Here is a 24,988-nt window from a genome sequence, read left to right as displayed (position 1 = left end):
CAGCGTTAGTAGCCATCTATAATTTAAAGGATTTTGTTCACTAAATTACTAATTACGTTTGATTAAACATAATTATTGAATTATCTCCTTTATTAATAACCAAAAGATAGAAATGTTCACAAACAAAAATGGAGAGGATTATATTTTATACAATTTTAGTTTTGTTCATTTTCCTGCTAAAATATTGTAAGATATTGCGGGGATGGGTTTTATAGGAATCGATTTTGCATCTCAGCCAGTTTCAGCTTTACCGAAGATATTTCTTTTTTGCGAAGATAAGGAGAAAAATAGTTACTAATTTATATATATATATATATATATATATATATATATATATATATATATATATATATATACATCATACTATCATTTTCGCATCGATACATTATGCTTTTACCATAAATTTAGCATCGTCTTGCAAAGTAGCATCTGTATATAGACGCTACTTTACAAGACCTTAATAACTTTTTTCCTGTACTTGTTACAAGAATTTTAACCATCTCATTGATTAGAGTGTTGATACCGTGTTGATATTTTAAAATATCCGCTTTCTCTTTTTATCCCTTACTGAGTTATACAAGTTTATTCCAGAAAATGTTTGAGTCTAAAATGATGGTACAGTGAAAATATTATATATATTTAGTTCAGGGTTTTACCGTTTACTCGCTGCCATTATATACATGAAAATGTATATCCCACTTTCATTATCAATCATTTTAGCATCAGAAATTTGGCATCGCTGTTGAATATAATATTACCCACAATGAAATAGTAAATTTAAGAATATATATATATATATATATATATATATATATATATATATATTCTTTTCATCCACAAATCATTCTGGCATCATGGTTGGTTAAAAGTATCGGGTTATGATATATTGCAACTACCTATTGTATCTTCGCTCCAATTGGTCCAGTCGCGACGTACAGCCCCTCAAATGATAGGATTTAACCAATAAAATCAGAAAATAAAAAAAGACAGAAAAATCAAATATAGCAGCATGTCAAAAAGGCCTTAATTATATATCTTCGTTTCTATAAGTCCAATCGTGACGTACAGTATCTCAAATGACAGGATTTAACGAATTGAAAAAAATGAAATAAAAAAATTAAATACAGCAACATGTCAAAAGGGCCGTAGTCACATATCTTCGGTTATATTAGTCTAATCGTGACGTATAGTACCTCTAATGATAGGATTTAACATAGAGAATACAATGGGATACAAAAATCAAATACAGAACAATGTCAAAAGGGCCTTAGTTGTGTATCTTTAGTTCTATTAGTCCAATCGTGACGTACGATACCTCAAATGATAGAATTTAACTAATAGAATACAATGAGATAGAAATCAAATACAAGCAAAATGTTAAAAGGGCCTTAGTTACGTATCTTCGTTTTTAGTAGCCCAATCGTGACGTACAGTACCTCAAATGATAGGATTTAACCAATCGAATACAATAAGATAGAAAAATAAAATACATCAGCTTATCAAAAGGGTTTGAGTTATGTATCTGCGGTCCTATTAGTCCAATCGTGACGGTTTGTACCTCAAATGATAGAATTAAACTAATAGAATACAATGAGATACACAAATTAAATAGAGTAGCCTGGCAAAAGGGCCTTAGTTATGTATCTTCGATCCTATTAGTCCAATCGTGACGTACAGTACCTCAAATGGTAACATTTAACTAATAGAATACTACGACGTAGAAATCAAATACATCAACACGTCAAAAGGACCTTAGGTATATATCTTTGCTCCTATATATGTTATGTCAAAAGAGCCTTAGTTGCGTATCTCCGGTCCTATAGGTCTAATCAGGATATATGGAGCCTAAAATGATAAGATTTAACGAAGATAATACGATAGTGGAGAGAAATTCAACATGGCTGCATCTAATAACACCTTAAACTGGCAGCAATAAAACGAATTTACGCACAGAGGTATGTGGCATATTACGTGACAGGATTTAGCGAATACCATATGATTACGCCATACATCTCTTTGCATACGTCCACTTTTAGTTAACTACTTAGTATGTATTCAGTACTTAGCTTTACGGTGTTGAGGCATGGACTCTTAAACAGAAGAATGTTACAAATCTTGAAAGCTTTGAGATGTGGTGCTACTGCCGTATACTAAAAATAAGTTGAGTGGATAAAATTACAAATGAAGGGGTAATACGTAGAATACATAACGATCCAGAAGTTATACTGAATATAAAAAAGAGAAAACTTAAACACTTTGGCCACCTGATGAGTTAGTGATGAGTGAATTATTCAAAACAGCAGTAAATAAAATTAGAATCGCCCTAATGATATCCAATCTCCGATAGGAGAGGCACTCAAAGAAGAAAATATGAAAGACTCGAAAAATCTCCAACGTTCACTGTTAAACATATTTCTCCCGTTCACTGCACACATTTACTGCTCCTTGACACTGTGACGAGAATGAGATAGGATTTAACAAATAAAATGACAGAAAACTAAACAAGACAGTGTGTCAAACGTGGAATGCGTCATAGAACGTGAAATAGAGTAAAATTATATGATGGCCATAGACGTTTCTTTAATACCCAGCAAACGACTCGCTTTGTAAAGTTATTTAGTAACGATCATTCATTTTATAATCCAAAGGGGACCATAAAATATTCAACGTTAAAATGTGACATAATGTAACGTTATGACAAATCTTTTTTCTCCCGCACGGGTGCATGCCTGTGTACCTATACGAGGGGAGTCGTGCATAACCTTTAAGTTGATCGTAATACATAACTGCAACAACAAGTATGTTGACGGTTTGGGTTAGTACATACAGTGCATTCCGTACGTTTTTTAAACATGATTAGTAAATTGTTGACTGGAGGCTATTAAAGAAGTTCTTAAAATTTTTGCGGGTCACCCCCTTTTCTGTAAATGGAGTGAATATTGTTATCCGTTTAATTTTTTCCCCAGTTGAATAATTCCTGCTGGTATTTGGTCTAAGCTTACTTCTTTTCCCCATTTAAGCTGTTTCATAGCTAATTCTACTTCCTCTTTATAGTACCCTGTTCACCTGGCAATTTCGGACTATTTCATCTCTTATAACATAAAACAGTTGTTTCAGATATCTTTATCGCGTTTCCTTTTTTTATGCATGAATATGCTGCCGTTTTCATCTTTTACTATTTCATATGGAGCTACACGATTAACAATTCCAAATCAAGAAAACACAAGTAACACTCCGAATTATATTATACAACTAATAGTCGAAAAATGAAGAGCAAGAGGTAGATGACCAAGAAGCCGAAATCTTAATGACGAACACAAATATAATCGACTAATCAGACAATTAACATCAGCGCTACATGACGCAAGCAATGCCACATTTGAACACTACATTAGTACATTGTCTAAAGAAGATCATTCAGTATGGATACCAACAAAAACACTTAAAGAGACCTGAACAACACAACCCACAAATTAAGAAAGATGATGTTAGTTGAGAAAGATCAGACCAGGAAAAAATGTCAACATTTTCAGAATACCAGATAATAATAATCAAGCAATAGAACACTGAAAACTTTTGTTTTTAACTGTACGCCCGCCGTGAATGACATACCATTTTTTAAATAACACTTAATATTGCACTTTTTTAGTGTATTTATTTCATGTTTCAAGATAATTCTTTTAGGAATATATTTATTTATAACATACGGTCTTATGGTCTTATTACGGCTTTCAGATTATACGATATAAATGTATCTTGTACCGCACTGCTAATTAAGAATTACGTTTGTAATGCGATAAGAGGTCCGGATATACGAGACACCAGTGACTCATGCCGCACTGATAAAAAGCCAACAGGAATCTGCATTTCTATAAAAAAAAATAGATTCATTTGTTTTGTGTATTAATTTAGTTTAGGTCGAACAAGAGTTGCAGTAAAAGATTTTTCTAAATATAAAGTGTAAACCATATTTCCAATGCTTTATGAAAGAGAACCAGTTTATAATATTCCGGACGACGTAATAACACCTTATTTTGGAATATTGGTCGATGAATTGAAATCATTGTTCAAGAAACGAATTATTCATGTGCAGATGTTTTACTCTAAAAACGTGTAAAACTAAAATCTCGATTAAAAAAGTTGCAACCAGTTACTCTCGATTAAATTTAACCCCATTATTGATTTTACGAGTGATAAAATGGGTCGACAAAAGACCAGTTTTAATCCTTGCAACATTTAAACATAATAGTTGTAACTTGGTTTAATCAAATAAAAAGAAAAATTATACACAAGTACTAAAACCTCAAATTATTCTCGATTATAACTTGGAGAAAAAGAGTGTTGATTTTAGTGATCAAGTGGCTTCTTACCAAAGCCCAATACGCAAAATTCTGAAGTGGTACCGGAAAGTGGCAATGGAATTAATATTTAATACCGCAGTAGTCAATGCTTAGTTGCTAAATAATAAAAAACGTAAAAAAAGCGACAACCTATCCTTGAGTTCAGACTGGAGTTCGCGAAGGCATTTACAAATAAAGAAATGTTGTAACCCTCATGACCAGTTACACCCAAAAATACTATCTAAGGCAAAGCGATGTAGATAATACAAAGAGAAGAAAGTGTACAAGATGTTACAATGTTTTAAGAAGAAGCATGACTAGTAGAAAGGCCGATAGAAAAGTTAAAAAAGTTAAAACATACTCTGAAGAATGTGATGGCAAAACTGAAATATATTATCTAGTGTGCTCCAATGAAGCACATTAAAAAACAATTTTACTTATACAGGAACTATTATTGAGTAAAAACGTATTGTGCCTCAAGTGGCCTTATAGTATTGGAAGTCGTAAGTTGATAGTTTCCAGTAGAACGTTTTTATTGTTAATTACCTCCGTAAAAGTGAGTTATAGTATTTATAAAGAAATGGATGTAAATAATATGCCTTCGACATCTAAAAAAGGTAGATGTGAACATAAACGTAGATTGACCACTGCTGAATTACAATCATTGTTAGAAGCATCGGGCGAGGACGATGTAGATTAAATGAATGGTGGAAGTGACTGACGAAATACTTGCACAAAGTCGTTCAGAAAAATCGAGGATTGCGTTTTGGAAAGAGACAACACAAACAGAATTTAAGACTTTTCTCGAGCTTATGTTCCATATGGGGACAATTAAAATGAACCGTCTGCATGACTACTGGAAAAGTATAGGTAACTTCTCTAATAGTGTTGACTTGACTAGACAATTGTTCATAGCTCATATGAAGAAATAACCGAATCCTCACTTGTCAAAGAAACTAAAAAAACGTTAAGTGGTCTAAAAACTAAAAAGTCCCCTCTTCAAACTGGTTTTTAATAAAAAATTTAATAATATGTTAAAAGTTTTTTTAATATACCCTAAAACTGAAAGCGCAAAGAATCGATTGCAAGTTACAAAATACTTATAGAGTCATACGAGTTTGGACAAGTACAGTTATTTAAATAATTGCTTTCTGTGATAAACAAATTGAATAAATTGTAAAATATTTTTTGATCTGCTTGATATTTAGCACACTTTAATAACTCATCAATTGCCATAATTTCAAGTAGCTATATTATCTGTCGTTAGTCAAAAAACAAAGTTATTAACATTTATAAATTACTACAAACATATAATATCTTAGAGTTTATGGTTTTTTGGAATTATCTCAATTATTTATGTATTTAAATTTGGTATTTCTCTACATAGAAAACTTTTTATGGTCTACAACTTTTATTTAAATTATTTTTCTTTAGAATTTATACAAAACGTTTTATAAGCAAAATTTTTTTTTGCCTTTTAAGATTGTTTAAAAAAACAAAGCAAAATCAACTGTACGTCTTTACGAATTTTTCGTCGGCTACCCCTCATACTATTTAGAATTTAAATTTCTGTAAGATTTTTTAAAACTATTTAGCGAGGTTCCGTTAACTACTTTCTTATGGCATGGTCAAAGTCAAATATTATTTTTTTTATGTGATTATGCCACAAATATTGGTCGATATTGAGATGAAAATTACATTTTTAATTAACTAATATTTAACGATACGATTTCCAATATTTAACCTTGTTTATTATACAAATGATGTAAAAATGTGTATACACATTTTGTACAAAAAACGTTTTTTGAGAACGATTTCCTGAATTGAAATCAAAATGTTAAAACATTAAATAATTAAAAATGTGATTCTCATCCCAATCACAACCAATATTTTTGACCTAATCCCATAAAAATCTAATATTTATCTTAAACTATTCACTGATAGCTTCGATTAAACAGCTTGGAAATTAAAATATGTAAAATATTCCCCTACACAACTCTCTGCGAAAAAATATCTAAATTCAATAAAAACTACTGAACCTTGATATAAAAAACTAGTTGGTTGACCCCAGCCGGTCGGCAGGTAGTTTCAATGTCTTTATTTGAACCCAAACCGATCGATATTTTTATGTTTTCAAATATTATTTAAGTATTAACACTGGCAACATCTATTGGCTTTAAAATGGTACCAAATACAGTAATTTTACCTTCCAATGTTAAAATGATGGTTTGATGTAAAAAATTTAATTTATAAAAAAATCGGATTATTAAAAAACCGACAACGGTGCCAAGCCTACAAAGGTACACTAAACGAACATACACGACTTATAAATAGAAAATGATAGCATTTCTTGGTGATGCTAAATTACTGCAACGTGAAAAGAGCTTAAAACGATAGTGGGATGTATATATATATATATATATATATATATATATATATATATATATATATATATATATATATGTATATATAAATATATATATATATATATATATATATGTATATATAAATATATATATATATATATATATATATATATATATATATATATATATATATATACATATATCAATATATATATTGTTATGATTCATTTTATCAGCCAAAGGTAAAATTAAAAATTACTAAATAGACCATTTAAATAAATTTTCAAGATATCCTGGAAAGTTGTTAAGCTATGTAAAGATTAAAATAATATTGGTTTGCTTTTAATATATTTCAAAGTACAAAATATAATAATTCAAATAATTCAACTAATAAACTATAAAAGATATTTCGAAGAAATGAAAGTCGATTATTCTGGATGACCTGTAGTAAACAAAATTTAAGATATGCATAGCTTTGATTGGAGGAGATTGAAAAAAGTGAAGGAGGTATGTAAGAATGAGAGTTTAGTTAGATTTTTGAGGGAAAAAAGATAATCAGTTATTTTCCAAGGGTGCACGGCGAACAGTCGTTGTTCTTTGATGGTTCCCAAGTGATAGTAAGCATTAGAAGTGAATGTTTGTGAGTTTTCTTGGAGTAAGTGTATATGACGGAAGCTGATCCAGTAAAATATTGTAAGTTATACTTTTCTACTTATATATTTCAAGAATCACTGAAATAATCAGAGCTTCCAACGACAAAATAGAAGGAAGATGAATCACGTAGCAATAGAAAACCAGGAAGAAGATGTATGCAATGAATCCAGACAGGATTTTCAATAAAGCATCCACTAAACAAAAGTAAAAAACTCTCCGGTATATTTTTTCACCCGAAAGAGTTTATACAGTTGGCGGGAAACGAAAGACAAAATTCTAATTCCAATCTAATATTTTTAGATGCCTTTATAAAACATAAAGCGATTAAAATTTAGATTGATTCTGGATCGGAGATATCGTTAATCAATAAAAAACTAGTAAAAGAATTAAATTTGGACAGATTTGTGTATAAGATTCCTAGGGTTGCTTTAGTGGGTACAAACAATAAAAAATTGACGACAGTAAACGAAGGTTTGAGAGTACGGATTAGAGTGGGAGACCAAGTCTATATTATGCAATGTGTGGTGATCGAAGATTTAAATTATGATATGATAGCGGGAATTGATGAAATGAGTGAAAAACATATCACCATTAATTTTTCAGAAAATAAACTGGAAATCAGAGCAGAACCAGACAACACAGAAGAACAAAAGGGAACAGATAGAAAAATTTTTTTGAAAGAATAACTGAACAGGAAAAACATAAAGAAATCAATATGACTGTAGAGGATAAACCGAAAGGACAAGAAAAAAATCAATCAGAAGAGAAAAAAAGAAGGAAGAAAAAGAAGAAGAGTTCGAAAAGAAAGCAGGAAAACAAGGTGGAGGCAAGAGAAAAACAGGAAATAGAAGGTACAGAAGAATTGTTGGCAACCGACGATAAAACAGAAAGGAAGCAGGAAGAAAATGAAGTGATCATAAGAGAAACGAAAGGAGTAGAAACGTGGTGCTCGGAATACCAAATGGAAATTGAAGATAGAGAAAAACCAGAAGAAGAAATAAAGGATGAGGACACAGAAGAAATGGCAATTATGGACGAGAATCCAGAATTTTGTGAAGAAATATTATGGACAGTGAACACACGTGAACAAAATGAGGTTAAAAAAAAATAAAATGTGGAGAAAATACGGAAAAGGACAAAAAACACGAGAATCGGAAAAATGATGATTTAAACAAAGAACAAACGGTGGAAATGAATTTGACAACCAAGCAAGGACAGAGAAAGAAGAAAAAGGAGAAAACAAAATTAAAAAAAGGAATGGGGAATTCCGCAAAAGAAGAGATAAGCTCAGCCGAAGAAGAAAAAGAAAAATCAGGTTTGAAAAAGAAAAGGGAAAATATATAATTGAAACGGAAGTGTTTAAAGAAGTATGCGAGATGGAATTAATTTCCGAGTTGGAAGCTGTAAAATTTTAAAAGAAAAAGTGGCAGATGTTACTGGAAATAAAAACTAATGACAAAAAAAGACTTATGGATCGCCTAAATAAATTTACATTTATAGAAGAAAGTTTAAACATGAAAATTGACAGATTGTTAAGACTTTTAGGAGAAAAAAAAACGAAAAATTGTGGAATTAGAATCTTATGTAAAGTAAATTTTTACAGCCAGTAAATTTGTTTTTTCGAATTTAAAATAAAGCTTTGATGTAGAAAACTTGCAGAAACAAGAATCTTAAATACCTGATTCATCTGCGCATACCAAAAAAATATCGGGTACAAAAACTCATACAGGAAAGCTTTTTCAGGATCAGCTAAACTGGATTCGATATCGAATAAAACTAAAGAGAACTTAGATCAGATCAGTTTACAGTACGATCCTAAAATGGGATCAAAGTGTTGTTGCGAATTTGGCAGTAGTATTAAATGGGTGAGGAAGCTGCTCGAGAAAGATATGGCTTTAAGACAAGAACAGGCTTCCCAGAAAATTGAATCTTTACGAAAAGTAAAAGAAGTAGGTCAGGATAAAATGATAACAAGAGAATTTTTTTTTTGTTTGAGAAAAACTATTTTTTTTGCACTTAAAAAAAAATTTTGTATCTCAAAACAAGGCGGGGATGTTGTTATGATTCATTTTATCAGCCAAAGATAAAATTAAAAATTACTAAATAGACCATTTAAATTAATTTTCAAAATATCCTGGAAAGTTGTTAAGCTATGTAAAATTTAAAATAATATTGGTTTGCTTTTAATATATTTCAAAGTACAAAATATAATAATTCAAATAATTCAACTAATAAACTATAAAATATATTTCGAAGAAATGAAAGTCGATTATCCTGGATGACATGTAGTAAACAAAATTTAAGATATGCATAAATTATTTTCTTTGTAAAATATATTCGGGTGACGTGAGTGAGCTTAAGTGAAGTCATGAACAATGCGAGCGGGTTTTCCAAATGGACTTGTACAGTGAATAAGACAATAGAATAGAATATTTAGAAATTATATTTCTCCGTTAGTTCTTAAGAATTTGTAGAAACCGATTAGCATGTCAATAGTTTTTAGGAAATTTATAATTGTAGGTAAAATTGTTGTTTGTTATCTAAATGAAGAGATGGGGATACGTATGACGAGCTTTGATTGGAGGAGATTGAAAAAAGTGGAGGAGGTATGTAAGAATGAGAGTTTAGCTAGATTTTTGAGGGAAAAAAGATAATCAGTTGTTTTCCAAGGGTGCAAGGCGAACAGTCGTTGTTCTTTGGTGGTTCCCAAGTGATAGTAAGCATTAGAAGTGAATGTTTGTGAGTTTTCTTGGAGTAAGTGTATCTGACGGAAGCTGATCCAGTAAAATATTGTAAGTTATAATTTTCTACTTATATATTTCAAGAGTCACTGTTCAGGCCGGAAGGAGAGATTCAGTTTATCGAGAGGAGAAGAGGCTAGCATCTTTTGAACGATACGTGCATTTGAAGGAGATCATTAAAGACGAGAGGCTAGCAATAATTTGTTGTAAGATTGCTGATTACCTAGGGAACTGCTAAGAATAGATAGTATAGGCTACAAGGAACAACGATTTGGACAACTCATCATCAGAGAGATAGTTTTTTTTCACCATTCGTCAGTTTTTCTTTATTAACAAAGTTTTTTTTAATTGCTTTGGAAAGGATAGAAATATTTTGATCAGGATATTTAGAACAACAATTTTAATTTGAAATTTTAATTTATATTGTATATAATATATTTTTATATTGTATAATCATTATATGAGATATTTTTTGTTGAAGATATTTGAGTGTGAATTTTATTTCAATATATAATGTATCATATATGTTTTTTATTATTCCGGTATTCTTTAGACCTTACCTATCATATGTAAAGCATAGATATTGAAGCACGAATATAACCCTGAGACAAGAGAATTAAATAGTGTGATAAAATCATAATTGCATCATTTAAATAAGTTTAATTAATTTTTTAATTAGCTAATTAATTGCTTGGCGCACCTCTGACTTTTAATATCACATTAACATATATATATATATATATATATATATATATATATATATATATATATATATATATATATATATATGTAAAGGATTAAATCTCTTAGCTGATATCGCTTTGTTGAATTGAATAGCCAAACTAGGAGGACAAATTCGTTAAACTCGAATCGTGCTCTAATCGGTTTCAATAGAGTGTTATGTCTCATTTTAGCATCCTAACATTTTAGTTTTATTCGAGCTGATACAAATTCAAACTCGAAAAGTCCAACGAATGTCTCCTAAATCTTTACCACTGCAATGATTACCTTACAGAGGTGCCATCTACTTTGGTGGCCATGAACGAAAATCTTTTTCTGTCCTCTGGGCTACACGAAATGTGTAAAAGATTAAATCTTTTAGCAAAAGCTGCTATCGCTGTTGAATTGAATGGCTAAATATATGAAATGGGGGACAAATTTGTTAAACTTATAAATTCGTATGAATTATTATAATCTACTTTGACTCTATTGATGTTTATAGATGTTATATATAGATCTACTTCAATTAATTAATTAATTAATTATTTCAATAATTAAACAAATCAAAACATAAATAAAATATAAATCTCAGGGCTGAACGATCCTATCAATACTTACTTTTGTGGCTTCAAATATTTCTCAGTGGTTTCCTTCTAGGGATAGACAAAAGAAATCGATATTAAATATTGCAAATTTTATTTATTCTCCTATCTTTATTTCATATAACAATTACAAAAAAAAGAATCTTATTTCTTTTTGTCTCCAAATTTGTTTATATCAATAACTTTCTACTTGTTCTCGATATTCAATTTTCTTGATATAAAAACAATTTTTATTTATCAATATTATTGTATTATAAAAAACGTCAACTATAATGATTTATAATAAACAAAACTGATTGAAATTTGGATATTTTATAATAGTGAAATATGTAGTTTCATATGCCCTGTGGTATTTAACACGAAACACAATACATTCATATCATAATAGAAAAATACTGACATTTGCTGATGATTATACAATGTCTTCGCCCATAACACGTTTCCTTACTTGCTGGTGTTTCGATCAAAGGAAAACTCGTCCACGTCCCCCAAGAATGTCTCTGCTCCTCTGCTAAATTTTGTTCTCCTTTCCTTTCACTGCTTCGTACCGTACTCGTTCCGGATTTTCCCCTGATGCAATCTTTCAAATTTTTGACTCACTTAACACAATACTAGATACTTTAGACACAATAGTTTATATCGTCTCTCGACTTGGCCTATTTCTCGTTCCACGATTTTTTTGATGATGCTTGTAACTTTTCACACACAAACTGGCCTTTTCCCTTTTTAGTACACTGCACTCAAAACTGGACTTCTCCTTTCAATCGAACAAAATACACTGCTCCACTCTCCTCATTCATTCACCGACTTCAAAACTACCTCTCTCCTTAATATAAACAAATTTTTCAATTTACGTATCTTTTTGTCTTTATGGATTTCCAAGAAAGAAATAAATTCCGTATCCTTCTTCTACTTTCTACAACTAATCACAATCTTTTCTATTTTTGAGAATCTTAATACAAAGGTAGATTTTAACTATCTACTATGTACCGTACGGGCTAATGAGTTCCTTACCCGCATATCTCGAGGAACAGTGCGAGGAACACTTTCTTAAACCATCAACCCTAATCGTCTCTAATTATTTTCTTGAAATACATTGTTCATGGGGCTAGTAAACCATTCTGCGAAACAGTCTCTTAAAACTAGCTATAATTATTTTTACAAAATTTGTCATATACAGGGCGTTAAAAATTTATATGCTCGTGGTTGAGAAATATAAAATTTTTTATTTTAATTTAAATTTTAAATAGGTTTCTAATTTTTTATTTCTCATAAAATATGAATATAACAATATATATATATATATATATATATATATATATATATATCGAATTATCTCGTTTATTATTACTTACATGTACATAAACAAAAATGCAGCAAGCCATAAACAGGAACGAACCTGTCTCGTGAATAAATGTTTAGTTTGTAAATCGACGCTCTTGTATTTGTATTAAAATTCTATAAAATATAATTCTCTATTTGCAATCGTATTTGCAATAATTTCACGTGTGACCATTTTTGTCGAAAAGTCGAAAATGGCCGAAATATTGAGCCAAAATGGTTCTGCTTTAATTTTCAGGTGGCGGCTAACACGACGGCGGAATTCAGTTAGGATTTTAAATTTATACTACTGTTGACCCCCTCCTACAGGTTAGAATAATAAAATTTGGTGTAGCACGCCATGCAAGATCAAATGGCATCCCGACAATATTTTAACTGAATAATTTAGTGTAAGCTGAAGAAATGGATAATAGTGAAATGTATAGTCAACAGTTCACAAGAGAAACGATGATGGTGGTGGTTATAATTCTTATGATATAACTATGGCAGCGTGAATGATGATACATGGTACAATGGTACAACGATCCTTTGTTTTTCAGTCATCTGTTATAAACCGATATTACTTTAGACACTTGACTCATTCTACATCTTCCATTTATTTATGATACCAATTCCAGAATTCTTAACCCATGAAACAGCTTGTACAGATCTAGATGATGGGCGGTATATATTTTTGGAGTCACTTGGTACTTTCCAAACAGTATTTTTTGTCTGCGATATAGTGTCGAGCAGTTATGCAAGATATAGTGGGCTGTTTTAGGTTCTCTGCTACGAAGTCGACAGTTTAAGTCTCAATGAAATAATATTATTGTATACAGTTGTCTCTTGATTGGCGCTTGTTCAATAAGCAAGTTTGTTATAATGCTGTAGGTACTTCAATTCTTTTAGTACATATCGGTCCAATATACATCTTGCTATCTACTTGACTAGTCGTAGGCGGTGCTTTTTAATACTCCTACAGCCGGCTCTGGATCGAAAGATTTCGTAGCTGATTCTCTTCTGGAAAGTTCGTCAGCTCTTTCATTGCCATGTATTCTCCAAAAAGCTAAAACCCATATAAGTGTGACACTGTTATATTCCTTCAGTCTGACGAGTTCTTCTAGACATTCTCACACTATCCTAGAGTCCATTTTAGGACTTTTAAAAGCTCCCATAGCTTGACTGTCTGCATATATTGATCCTTAATTAACTAATTAATTAGTTTATTTCTCCTGTACAAAATTGCATAAATGTCTATCTAAAATACAGAGATGTATTCTTCTAGTGAAATATTAATATTTAGATTTTCACTACTACTGAATATTCCTATACTCTACTCTTCTGCTGTTTTAGACCTGTACCGAAAATTATGTACCAGTTATAAACCTGCAGCCAAAGTTATGTATGTGTTTTCTCTGTCACATGTATCTCGTATGTAAATCTCATCTCTACTTGAAAAGATATTTTACGCTATTCTTTGCTTTCAATTGGGCTTCTTTGATTAACAGTAGAATTGACCACAGATATACGGACCTAATAGCCAATATATATATAAGGAAGCCAAAACAAGAATTAAAGTATATGAAGGAACAAAATTAATAAAAATAAATACAGGCGTAAGACGTGACACAATATCACGAAAACTTTTTAATCAGGCTCTGGAAGATATTTTTAAAAGATTAGAATGGGAAGAAACAGGTATAAACATTTGTGGACAACGCTTAACCATCTAAGGTACGCTGATGACATCGCAGTGATAACCGATAAAAAAGAAGAATTATTTGAAATGATGAAAGAACTGGACGTAGAAGCTGGAAAGATAGGCCTTAATACGAATTACAGCAAGACCAAAATCATAACAAATACAGATGAAGACATCACAATGAAGATCAGACAAGATGAAATAGAACAAGTTAAGGATTATATATATTGAATGAAAAAGACAGTCAAGATTTGATTTCACGTACAAAGCGTCTATGTATCTGTTTATACGTATTTCGCTTTAATAAAGCTCATCAGAACAGATATTCATAGGCGTTCTCAACGTGAAAAATAAATCTTTCCTGTCTTTAAGAAGCAACAATAAAATGGCTTTAAAACGGACGCAATAGCGACATCTGATATTAAATCAGACAGAAAATTCAGATTTCTGCCTTAATCTGAGCCTTCTAAAAATTGCAAGGCATAGCAGACGTTGATAAAGATGTTAATAGAGACATGGGGAATCTAAAATTTGCATTTCACGACATGTCTCCTCAACTAAGCAGAAATCTTTAGCGAATTGGTTTCTTGTACTCATACAGACTAGATTATATATATTAACTATAAAACTTAACCAAGAAAACCAAACAGCAGAGATAAAAAGACGAGTTACACTGGCATTTCCGGCATTTGGCAAACTAAGCTACATTATTAAACACAAAAAATATCCACAGCATCTTAAGACCAACGTATACAATCAATGCGTACTCCCTGTTCTCACTTATGTTCCCAAACGTGGACATTTACAAAAGCAAACATGGACAAAATCATAAAAACCCCAAGAGCAATGGAAAGACAAATGTTGCACATAAGACTAATGGATAAAAAGAGACACAGGTGTATAAGAGAGAAAACAAAAGTGTGGGATGTTAGACAAGAAGTTGCAACATTGAAATGGAGACTTGCCGAAAACAATATGAGACAAAAAGAAGATCGATGGAATAAAATTCTTCTAAGTTGGCGACCGTGGGAATATAAACGAAGCAGAAGAAGGCCCCAGATGAGATGGGTAGATGATATCAAGAAGCACGTTGGGCTCTAGGTGGATGACTGTAACGACAGACGACAATAGGAATGGAAAAGGGTTGGGAGGCCTATGTCCAAAGATGGACTACTTATAATTATATTGATGATGGTCGTTATGGTGTATATGGTATAACGATCGGTATAATTCTACTTACATAAGTAATGGTATCAAAAAACTTTTCGGCGTTAAACGTTTTGTTGTAGGTAAAATAATCGAGGAAGTCGTCATCGTCAATATCACATAATAACGACATGTATTGAGCATTCTCAGTCCTAAAAATCAAAAATACATTACAAAGTTCATTTTAAGTACTTACATTTTTTACTTTTCTCTTATATTACTATATTATTTGCTTTTCTCTTATACTGTGAGATATATAAGGCAAAATGTTCGGGTTTGTTCGAAAAAATATTCCCATGTGTTGATTAAATTTTTTAAAATAATTTTTTTAAACATTCAATTTTTTCGGCGCAATTAAATTTTTTTTAGGTTTTTTTGGTTTAAAGTTTTCTCTAAAGTTGATCGTTTTAGAGTTACAAGTAATTTAAAGCTAAATACTTTCGTAAAACGAAAAGTGACGATTTTAAAGCCTCAAAAACACAAGTAAAAATACTATATTGGAAATCATCAAGTGACTAAATTCAAGTTCAAGCTTTTTAATTTTTAATAAGTGCTTTATTAACGATTAGAAAACAATGCTTTAAAATAATATTAGCCCAAAATACGTATTGAGAAATGATAGAATAAGGCTTTAACTTGGGTTCATGTCAAATTGTTGGTAAATTCAAAAATAAGATTTTTTTCTTTTGTTTTTGAGCCTTGAAAATCGTCATTTTGCGATTTATTTAGTTTTAAATCATTTATAACTCTAAAACTATCATTTTTGGAGAACACTTACAACAGACCTTTTTTGTTCATAATGATCCAAAACACCTAAATGCCTGTGCCGAGATTGTTACAATTTGTTTAAAAAAAATAGTACAGTAGGCGGTACTGTAGACTAGCACTACAATGTTTATGTATTAATCAATTTAAAAAAAAATGGAACATTTCAAAAATCAAAATAACAAATTATGGTCAGTTTTGACATTTTGTGTACCTAACGGCCCATTGTGTTTATACGAAATTATAAAAATTTTAATAAATATCATTTGATGGTCTTCTTCTTCTTCTTTCTTCTTGTATTTACGTTTTAAAGCCTGTTTCTTCTTCAATATTAGCCTGATAAATTGTTTAAATCTAAATCTAAATTATATAAATCAAAAGGAACTAGTGTTTAGAAACAAATTGCAAACTAAATATTTGAATATTCCAAAAAAGTTCAGAGAGTCTTTCTGTCATTTTTTCTCGGGCCAACATTACATCTTTTGGCTACAGTTATTAGTTTACCTGATTGCACTTCATCATTTGTTACAGTTCCTTCAGGATGGAATTGTAAATTTCGATGAAGCCTTAAGTTGGTAGACCGAATTTGTTTGTATTCTGTTAGTAACTGTATTGCTACTAATTTCAAAAATTCTCTTCGTTTTGACTGAAAATCGCCAGTATTTTGTTGATAAATTACTCTAGCACTTATATCTGCATAGTTGAGTATCGTGTACAAAATGAGCCACCTTTTGCTATTACGTGAAACATCGTATGAAGGCGACAATTCATCTACCACATCTATCCCACATTTTGTAGCATTATAAAAAGAAATTATTTCTGGTTTCTTACTTTCGCCAGTATTATCGACAATATCAGAAGTGTGGTGTAAAGTTGGCATTAGAAGAGCTACTTTTCATTTTTTTGGTACATGTGAAACTAACGTTATACTCTCTTGAAATCCGAATTTTAAGGAATATACTGGCCTGTTCCTAGATGTTATAAAACTTTCAGTTATTTGCCTTTTTTTTCTTACAGTTCCAGTAGACGTCAGTTGATGATCTTTTAAAAGCTTCAGCATCAGCTTATAACTTGCGAACCAATTATCGAATGTTACATTTCGTTTGATTCCAGATATCGGAGTTACAAGTCGGAGAACTACGTCGCTAGGTTTATTGCTCAATTGGAAGGGTCCCTCTGGCAACAATCCCACGTATAGTTCTAAATTCAAAACATATTATGATTTTGCATCAACGAGAGCGAATATTTTTAATCCGTATCGTGCAGGCTTTTTCAGCATATACTGGCGAAAATCACAGCTTCCTCTAAATGCCTCCAGCTTTTTATCCATAGTAAGGTATTCGATTGGCGTATAGACGTCTTGGCTATTTTTCACAAATTTTTTCGAAAATTGCTCTAATTGCAGTCATTTTATCGAGTTTTTTTCTTTCTTCCCGATTTTCAATATTGCCAAAACGTAGACAAGGCTGTAAAAAAATAAATCGTTGTAAAGTCATTGTCTCGCTAAATAAGCTTATTCCGATTCTATCGGTAGACCAAAGATCTTCTAAATTAAGCCGAACAGACTTGAACACCCCAGCTAAGTACAAGTACAATAGTCCAAACAATGCTCTTATTTCAGTTGTATTGGTTTCGCGAACTACATACTGATGGTTTTCATCGTAGTAAGTGGACTTCCTTCTTATTTTTATATTAGTCCAAGTTACAACATCATCCATTATACTAGGTGTAAAAAGTAAATTGAAACATTCCACGGGAGTTTTCGCCATTTTTGCATTTCATTTTACACCTGGTAAATGCGTAATGATATTTACTGAGCGTGTTCTTACATTTATAGGAAAGCATGTTGAAGAACATTTAGTGCTGTCCTTATCTACGTAATGTTTCTTTTGACTCTCCTGTCCTTGCCCCAAAAGTTCATTTTCGATTTCTATATCAGCCACCGACTGTCCTAAATCAATAGCATCTTCCTCGCTGTCAGAGTTGTGGCTACTGTTGTCTTCATTGTCGGATTCATTCTCGCTTGCAAATCCAATTACTACATCATAGTCTTGAGAATCGTCCCATAAAGCTTGAAGCCTCGTCTGCTCCCGTTCATATCGACAAGCCATAATCTAGAATAAAAACATAAATAATTTATGTATAAAATTTCACATTTTCATTAAAAATAAATAATTTCACCGTAAATTATATAAAAATGTGAATGCCCAACTCAAACAATACTACCATAAATATATTAACTTACCTGTGTGGTGGGGTATATGATACCCCAACGACGTTTAGATCAAAACAGCGATGAGTGCGTTCACTTCTAAAGAAAATCAACAATTAACAACTGCGAGACCTCCTTCAAGGTTCTAACGAAAGGTACTGAAATGCCTGTTATTTTTTAGTTATTATTTCTGCAGTTTTTAATTTAAACCTGCTTAGAGTAAATATATGATAACTAGAAACGAATTGATCGAGAGAAGTGAATCGATGTCTACCCATCACGACGATATCTTTTGGTCCTAGTTCCGTGGCGCTAGCCTCAGCATTTTACGGTAGAAAAAAAAGTAATTCAACGCCAGTTAGAAGCTTTGTTTCAAAAATTTGAACAACTTTCGCCTAGGCGACCTTTTGAACCTTATTTTAGGATATCTCATGGAAGTGATTATGCAAAAGATCTCATGGGAATATTTTTCCGAACGGACCCGAGCCTTTTGCCTTGTCTAAAATCATTAATATAATAATATATGAGAGAAGCTCTCAGAATTTTCTTCTAACCGGAAATATTCTTAATCAAATACACAAAAAATTCCCTAAAAATCATTGTAGTAGGTACTAAAAATTTTTTTCATACACATTTTCATGATTTTTCATAAATTTTTCTTGCTAGATTGTGGATTATACGTTAAGATGTAGCGTTATTTATTAAAGTAAGCAGTGGAAAATTTGCAACAAGAAAAATTAAGCAAAATCTTGTTACAAAAAAGAAAGAAGAATGGTAGAAAATGTAGCGGATCCCATACATAATTAGAAATCTGTTAATACCATAATGTTTTTTATAGTTTCTAAAAATTTATAACTAGATACTGAGATATCTAAAAATCTATTAGAATAAACAAAGCTTTTTGTCTTAACAATTTGTATACCTACTCTGTCTTTGTTAAGTTCTTTTCATCCCATACTCTATGAACAATTTCAGTATAATTAAAATCAGCTGCATTAGACTTCGCCACTGGACAAATCGTAATTGCCGGAAACGGAATCATATATATCGGGGATTCTCTCGTGGCTAAACTTACAATAAACGGATTTTCTTCGTATTTGTAATAAATTTCCATAATGTAGTATATCGAAAGAATAGTCGCTCCCAGGATGAGGATTGCCCATAATATTCTGAAACAAAAATAATTATACATGAAAATTATTTTAATATTCAAAAAGAAAACATAGATTTTTATTAATATTTTTTTTTAGTTTTGACCGCTATATTTTGCCACATATTTCTGAAAATACTAAAAAAAGCGAGAATACTTGATTTATTACTTTTTTATTAATTTTTATTTATATAAAGAATGGTCGGGTTCTGACACCGGTACTATAACCATGACCAAATGATCAAGTTCTAATTACAAGTGAAAATACACCTTCGTTACGGTGGCCCATAGCAACACTGATAGAATCAATTAGCAGCAAAGATAGAAAAACTGGAATTGTCCGTGTTCATACTGCTGATGAAGAAACAACTACATTATAAAAATACAGTTGTTATTAATATACAGTCTTATCCTTGTGAGGATGCTATACTTAATTTTGTTTGTTCATAAAATAGTATCTACACTCTACATGTCTCTTCTATTTTTGTTAGATATATTTTAGGTTAGTTTGAACCATGAACATGAATTTGTAACATGAACCAGAAGAATAGAACTCATACTAAAACCAAAAGGAAACAAAACAGCACTCTATTTTGATCTGTCTCTCCTTGCTCTTATTGGTATGCAACCTTCATCGCAAACTATGGCATAGAAGCGGAAGAGCTGTTCTGTTTACTTCCTCCCTCTTAGTGTTTATTAAAACAAGCACCAGAGTTTTTTTTACTTATGGTAATGTTCAACGCGTTGCGTTTTTGATCCTCATATCTCATTTTTTTTTTCATGTTTATTGATCTCTGACCAATGTTGTTGACTTCAATCTTATTTCCATTGTATCTCATGCAAGGACTGCATTCTCCTTCTGCTCGTGTGCCATTTAAAATCAGCATTATTATCTGCTTATTGATGTAAGTTTTTTATTTTTATTTTCCAGTGACAATAACAAAAGGGTCCCAAATATTTATGTGCAATTTCAATTATATAATTTCAGCGACATAATGCCTCTGTTTCACTGGAAATACTGTTTTTGTTGAGAAACATGTTTTTCTTCATATTTACTTAAATAAACTAAACAAAAAACATTTTGTAATCTTGTATGCATTCCAAGAGTGGAGAGAAACAAGATTGTAGGCGAAACAGCCAAAGGACTGGATACACTGGATAAAGAGAAACAAGATTGTAGTCGAAAAAGCTAAACAATATAAAAGTACCTTTTATGAGACAGGAACACTAATACGATATTTTTAACGGCTTAATGATGGAATAAATTAAAATTGAAGTAGATTGCAAAAGATCCAACCTTTGGGAAAATATTTTCTAAAAAACTTAAAACAGATAATTAGTAAGAAACCATCATAGCAGGCATGTTAAGAACACAAGATCTTGCTTGAGGTCGCAGTCTCACATCTCCATTAAAAGTAAACACCCCTAAAAACATATAGTTAATTGCTTCGTGTCATACTTTTTAAAATAAAAGTGGAACGATTAGTGCAGAATATAACGAATTTTACATCACATTTTCAGCACTAAAAAGTACTGATAAAATTTGGTTTTATCATTTAAGTTCTTAATATTTTCCTTTCGTGTTCTAAAACATAGACAAAAGAAACAATTTAGCGTAAACCAAATTTCTACAGGACACTATTGTATTTTGTAGTTACGACTGTACGCTTACTAACAACCTTTCTCAGATGAAAGTGTTTGACAATATAAGGTGCAATCTTTAATGTTCATATTGTTTCCACTGAAACGGTTATTGAGGTTTATAAAAGTTCTCCTCTGATTATTTGAGTAGTAGTGGATTATGTAAAACATTTCCACAAAGAATATCTTATTGTTTATTTGTAACACTTTATTAGCAAATTTAAAGTTTGTGGTTACACACCGTTACAACGTAACTTGGCTGTGATCTCTAACATTAGAATAATAAACGGATGTAGTACTTGACAGACAAAAACATTTTTACATATACTTCGGTAATTATATTGATTAATTAAATGAGTGTGCTGAAACGTTGCTCTTGGTACACATCCAAATTTTAACTGACCAGTGAACTTATTCTAATTAGGTACACGAATGTCTTAAAATAAGTTGCCGGCGTCATTGAAAGTTCATTATGTTTGTCTTGTAATTGTTATCGGATGATCATTATAATCTTTTTTCTGACTGGGCTTTCAGACAACAGTCGTCGTACAGAGAATTTTATTTATAAAAAAATTTTGTTAAAATCCTTTATAAAAGGTATATAAAATAAAAAACCCAAACGGGCTATGTCATGAAGACAAAACGTTTGCCATCATCAAGTCCTCGTAGACACTTCGTCTCAGGACCAGCAACTTCATGTGGAGTCATACGTTGCCATGTTATCATATCCACTGGTAACTTTAACATCCTAATATATAAGACTAAATAATGTAAACCAAATTGTAACATATAACTTTTAACGGGTTTTTACCCAGATATTTTAGTGGCTCAAAACATGTACACCTAGACACTGATGATGGAATATGGATTCCGAAAACGTTTCGTCTTCATGATATAGCCCGTTTAGGTTTTTTAATTTTATATATCTTTCATAAAGGATTTTAACAAAAATTTTTTGTGATACATGGTATACAGCCAGCTACAGGAACTTAGTTTCCTTGTGAATTTTATTTATATCTAACTTACGTTTCATTCTAATTAGTTTTGTCTATATATTAATGTTTAAGCATTAATCTTTGGGAATATATTATGGTGTGGTTAAAATAAAAGTAATAAATTACAAATAATTATTTCATATAGTAGTTACGTTATATATGTACATGTACAGGTAGTAGGAAGCACTTTTCTGCAATCTGAGTATAAGAGAGGCTGTTACAGGCGTTGGTGGCCCTGCATTATACTAGCTGATGATTCTTCCCCATTTCTTGACTGCATGACCTGACATGCCAGGTCCTCATACCTCTCTCTTTAAAAACTCCCACCTTCATCTAACAGCTACTCTCACTGGCCAGCGAGGTAGAGTGTGGCTAAAATCCAAATATGCTTGACACAACAAGAACACGGTCCCCAGTCTCCGGTAGTGAGCTGAACTTTAGACAAGCAAGCAATCAAGACAGACAGCGGAGGGTGCAAAGTTTCTTCAGGTCACATCCGGCCAAAAATTACTGGAACGAGAAGAAGAGTTAAAATACTTAAAATGGGACGTTGTGGGTCTTGGTAAAGTAAGATGTGAAGAAGAGGAATGTGTAACTCTGAAATTAGGCCATAACATTTTCGATATGGTAAATAAAGAAAAAATAGGTGTTGGATTTATGATGCATACTAGACACACTAAGAATATCGAACTAATTAAAGGAATTAACCCAAGAATAATACTATGCATATTAAAATTTAGCAATAAAATTAGTGCTAAAATGATTCAATCCTATGCCCCTAGATCCAAAAGACCTAGAAAATGCAATAAGACTTTCGCTACTACACAACCAATGGGTGACTGTAATACTAAGTTAAGATGTAAACTGAACAAAACCGAAATTGCAGTGGGCCCCGACATATTTGAACAAAGAAATGAAAGGAGTAAAATATTTTTGGGTTTCTTCATGAGAAATAACCTCTTTGCAATAAATAAGTTTTCAAAAAAAACTTCCCAAAGAAAAGGACCTCCTGAGCCAGTTTTAACAAATTGGAAATATGTCGCTCGGAATAGAGGTCGATAGAAGGAGTTGAGAGAGACCTACGTCCAAAAAATGGACGGCTAAGGAGAAAAAAATGATAGCCAGTCCAGATGGAGTAACCAATTTACTAATGTTTGTATTTTGAGAACGATTTCCGAAGTGGAAATTGAAACGTCAATAAATGTACTATAACCTTTAATTGTGGTTTATTCTCATTTAAAAAATAATTACTTTAACATGCCACAAGAAAATAGCTTTAGGACAATACAAAAGTGATTCAGTGTTATCCTTACTAACAACAAAACATGAGCCATGATGTAACAGTCCTTAATAGCTGTTCAGTGGAAAGTGACGATAGAATGGTAAGAGCAAAGGTCATACTAAATCCTCAAAAACAACACAACCAACAAGATGGAATCAATTAAAAATACCATGTCCTTCGAAAAGAAAATTCTAAGATTTATGAAGGCAACAAACATAGACGATATTGATGTCGAAACTATAAACGAAAACTTATTAAAACCTATTAAGGATGCAAGAATAAGGAGGAAAAGATCAGTCAAGTTATAAGAAGACTTATGAAGACATGATGTGTGAAGAGAACTTTAAAACAAAAACGATACGAATGGACTCTTACTACGACAACTTCATAAAAGTATTAATAAAGTATTGAGAAAGAACTTAAGGCAATATAACACCCAATATACTATAGCGGTTGTCAAGAAAATAGAAGTTTAGGGGTGCTGAAGGGAAGTCAAGCTCCACGAAGAAGAATAATATTAAGCTAATTTAGTAATTCAGTAAAAGGCAATATAATTCAGTTAGTTAAAGAATTGTATACTGAACTATAAAAAGAAAAAGATAGAAAGACAGCACCAAGTTGAGAAATGCCCAGAATGTGGGTCAGACGACATCCCAGAAATAACAACTCACGAAGTCTCCTCCCATTTAATCAACTAAAAAACAACAAAGCAGCTTGTACTTATACAAATCAGTATTCAGGCAGATAAAACAGAAAAAAGACAGTATTAAAAGCAGTGACATACTTATATAACTCATGTATTTAAAAAGAAGTTACACCGTCTCAGTGGAATGAAGCTGTTATAGTAGTCATGCACAAAAGATGCACTGGAGATATAACAAAACTAAAGAACTATTAGATTTTAAGCTCGCATTAATAGGTTGTTTATGAGAACAATAACTAATTGGTTGACATCAAAACTAGAATTGGCTGACTTAAACTTGTGAGCAAGCAGGATTTAAAGCTGGATAAGACACAAATGATAATATGCAAACGGTCAAATAGTTAATTCTAAACAAACATTAAATATGATAAAATCCTGACACTTGTCTTTGTCGACTTTGGAAAAGCATTTGACAGGGTTAACTAAAGTGAAATTCTAACGCAATGTAGAATAGACCTCCGATACATATCCCTCATCAAATATATATATGTATATATATATATATATATATATATATATATATATATATATATATATATATATATAAGCATGCTACATCTTGTGACTTAAAGAGGATACTGTGACTTTT

At 31.4% G+C, this 24,988-nt stretch overlaps 1 protein-coding gene across 1 annotated transcript in view; it reads right to left on the bottom strand.

The window, feature by feature from the left end:
- The window catches only part of LOC140436945 (pickpocket protein 28-like), a 144,078-nt gene that overhangs the window by 71,543 nt on the left and 47,547 nt on the right, over positions 1–24,988 (bottom strand). Inside the window, exons 2-3 of the mRNA XM_072526126.1 lie at positions 19,555–19,797; positions 15,686–15,803 (exon numbers count right to left, since the gene is read on the bottom strand). Coding sequence (XP_072382227.1) covers positions 15,686–15,803; positions 19,555–19,797 — 361 coding nt within the window. The remainder of the gene's footprint in view (positions 1–15,685; positions 15,804–19,554; positions 19,798–24,988) is intronic.

Source organism: Diabrotica undecimpunctata, chromosome 3, assembly GCF_040954645.1.
Source record: "Diabrotica undecimpunctata isolate CICGRU chromosome 3, icDiaUnde3, whole genome shotgun sequence".
Classification (NCBI taxonomy): Eukaryota; Metazoa; Arthropoda; class Insecta; order Coleoptera; family Chrysomelidae; genus Diabrotica; species Diabrotica undecimpunctata.
This window is presented reverse-complemented; position numbering and strand designations above follow the sequence as displayed.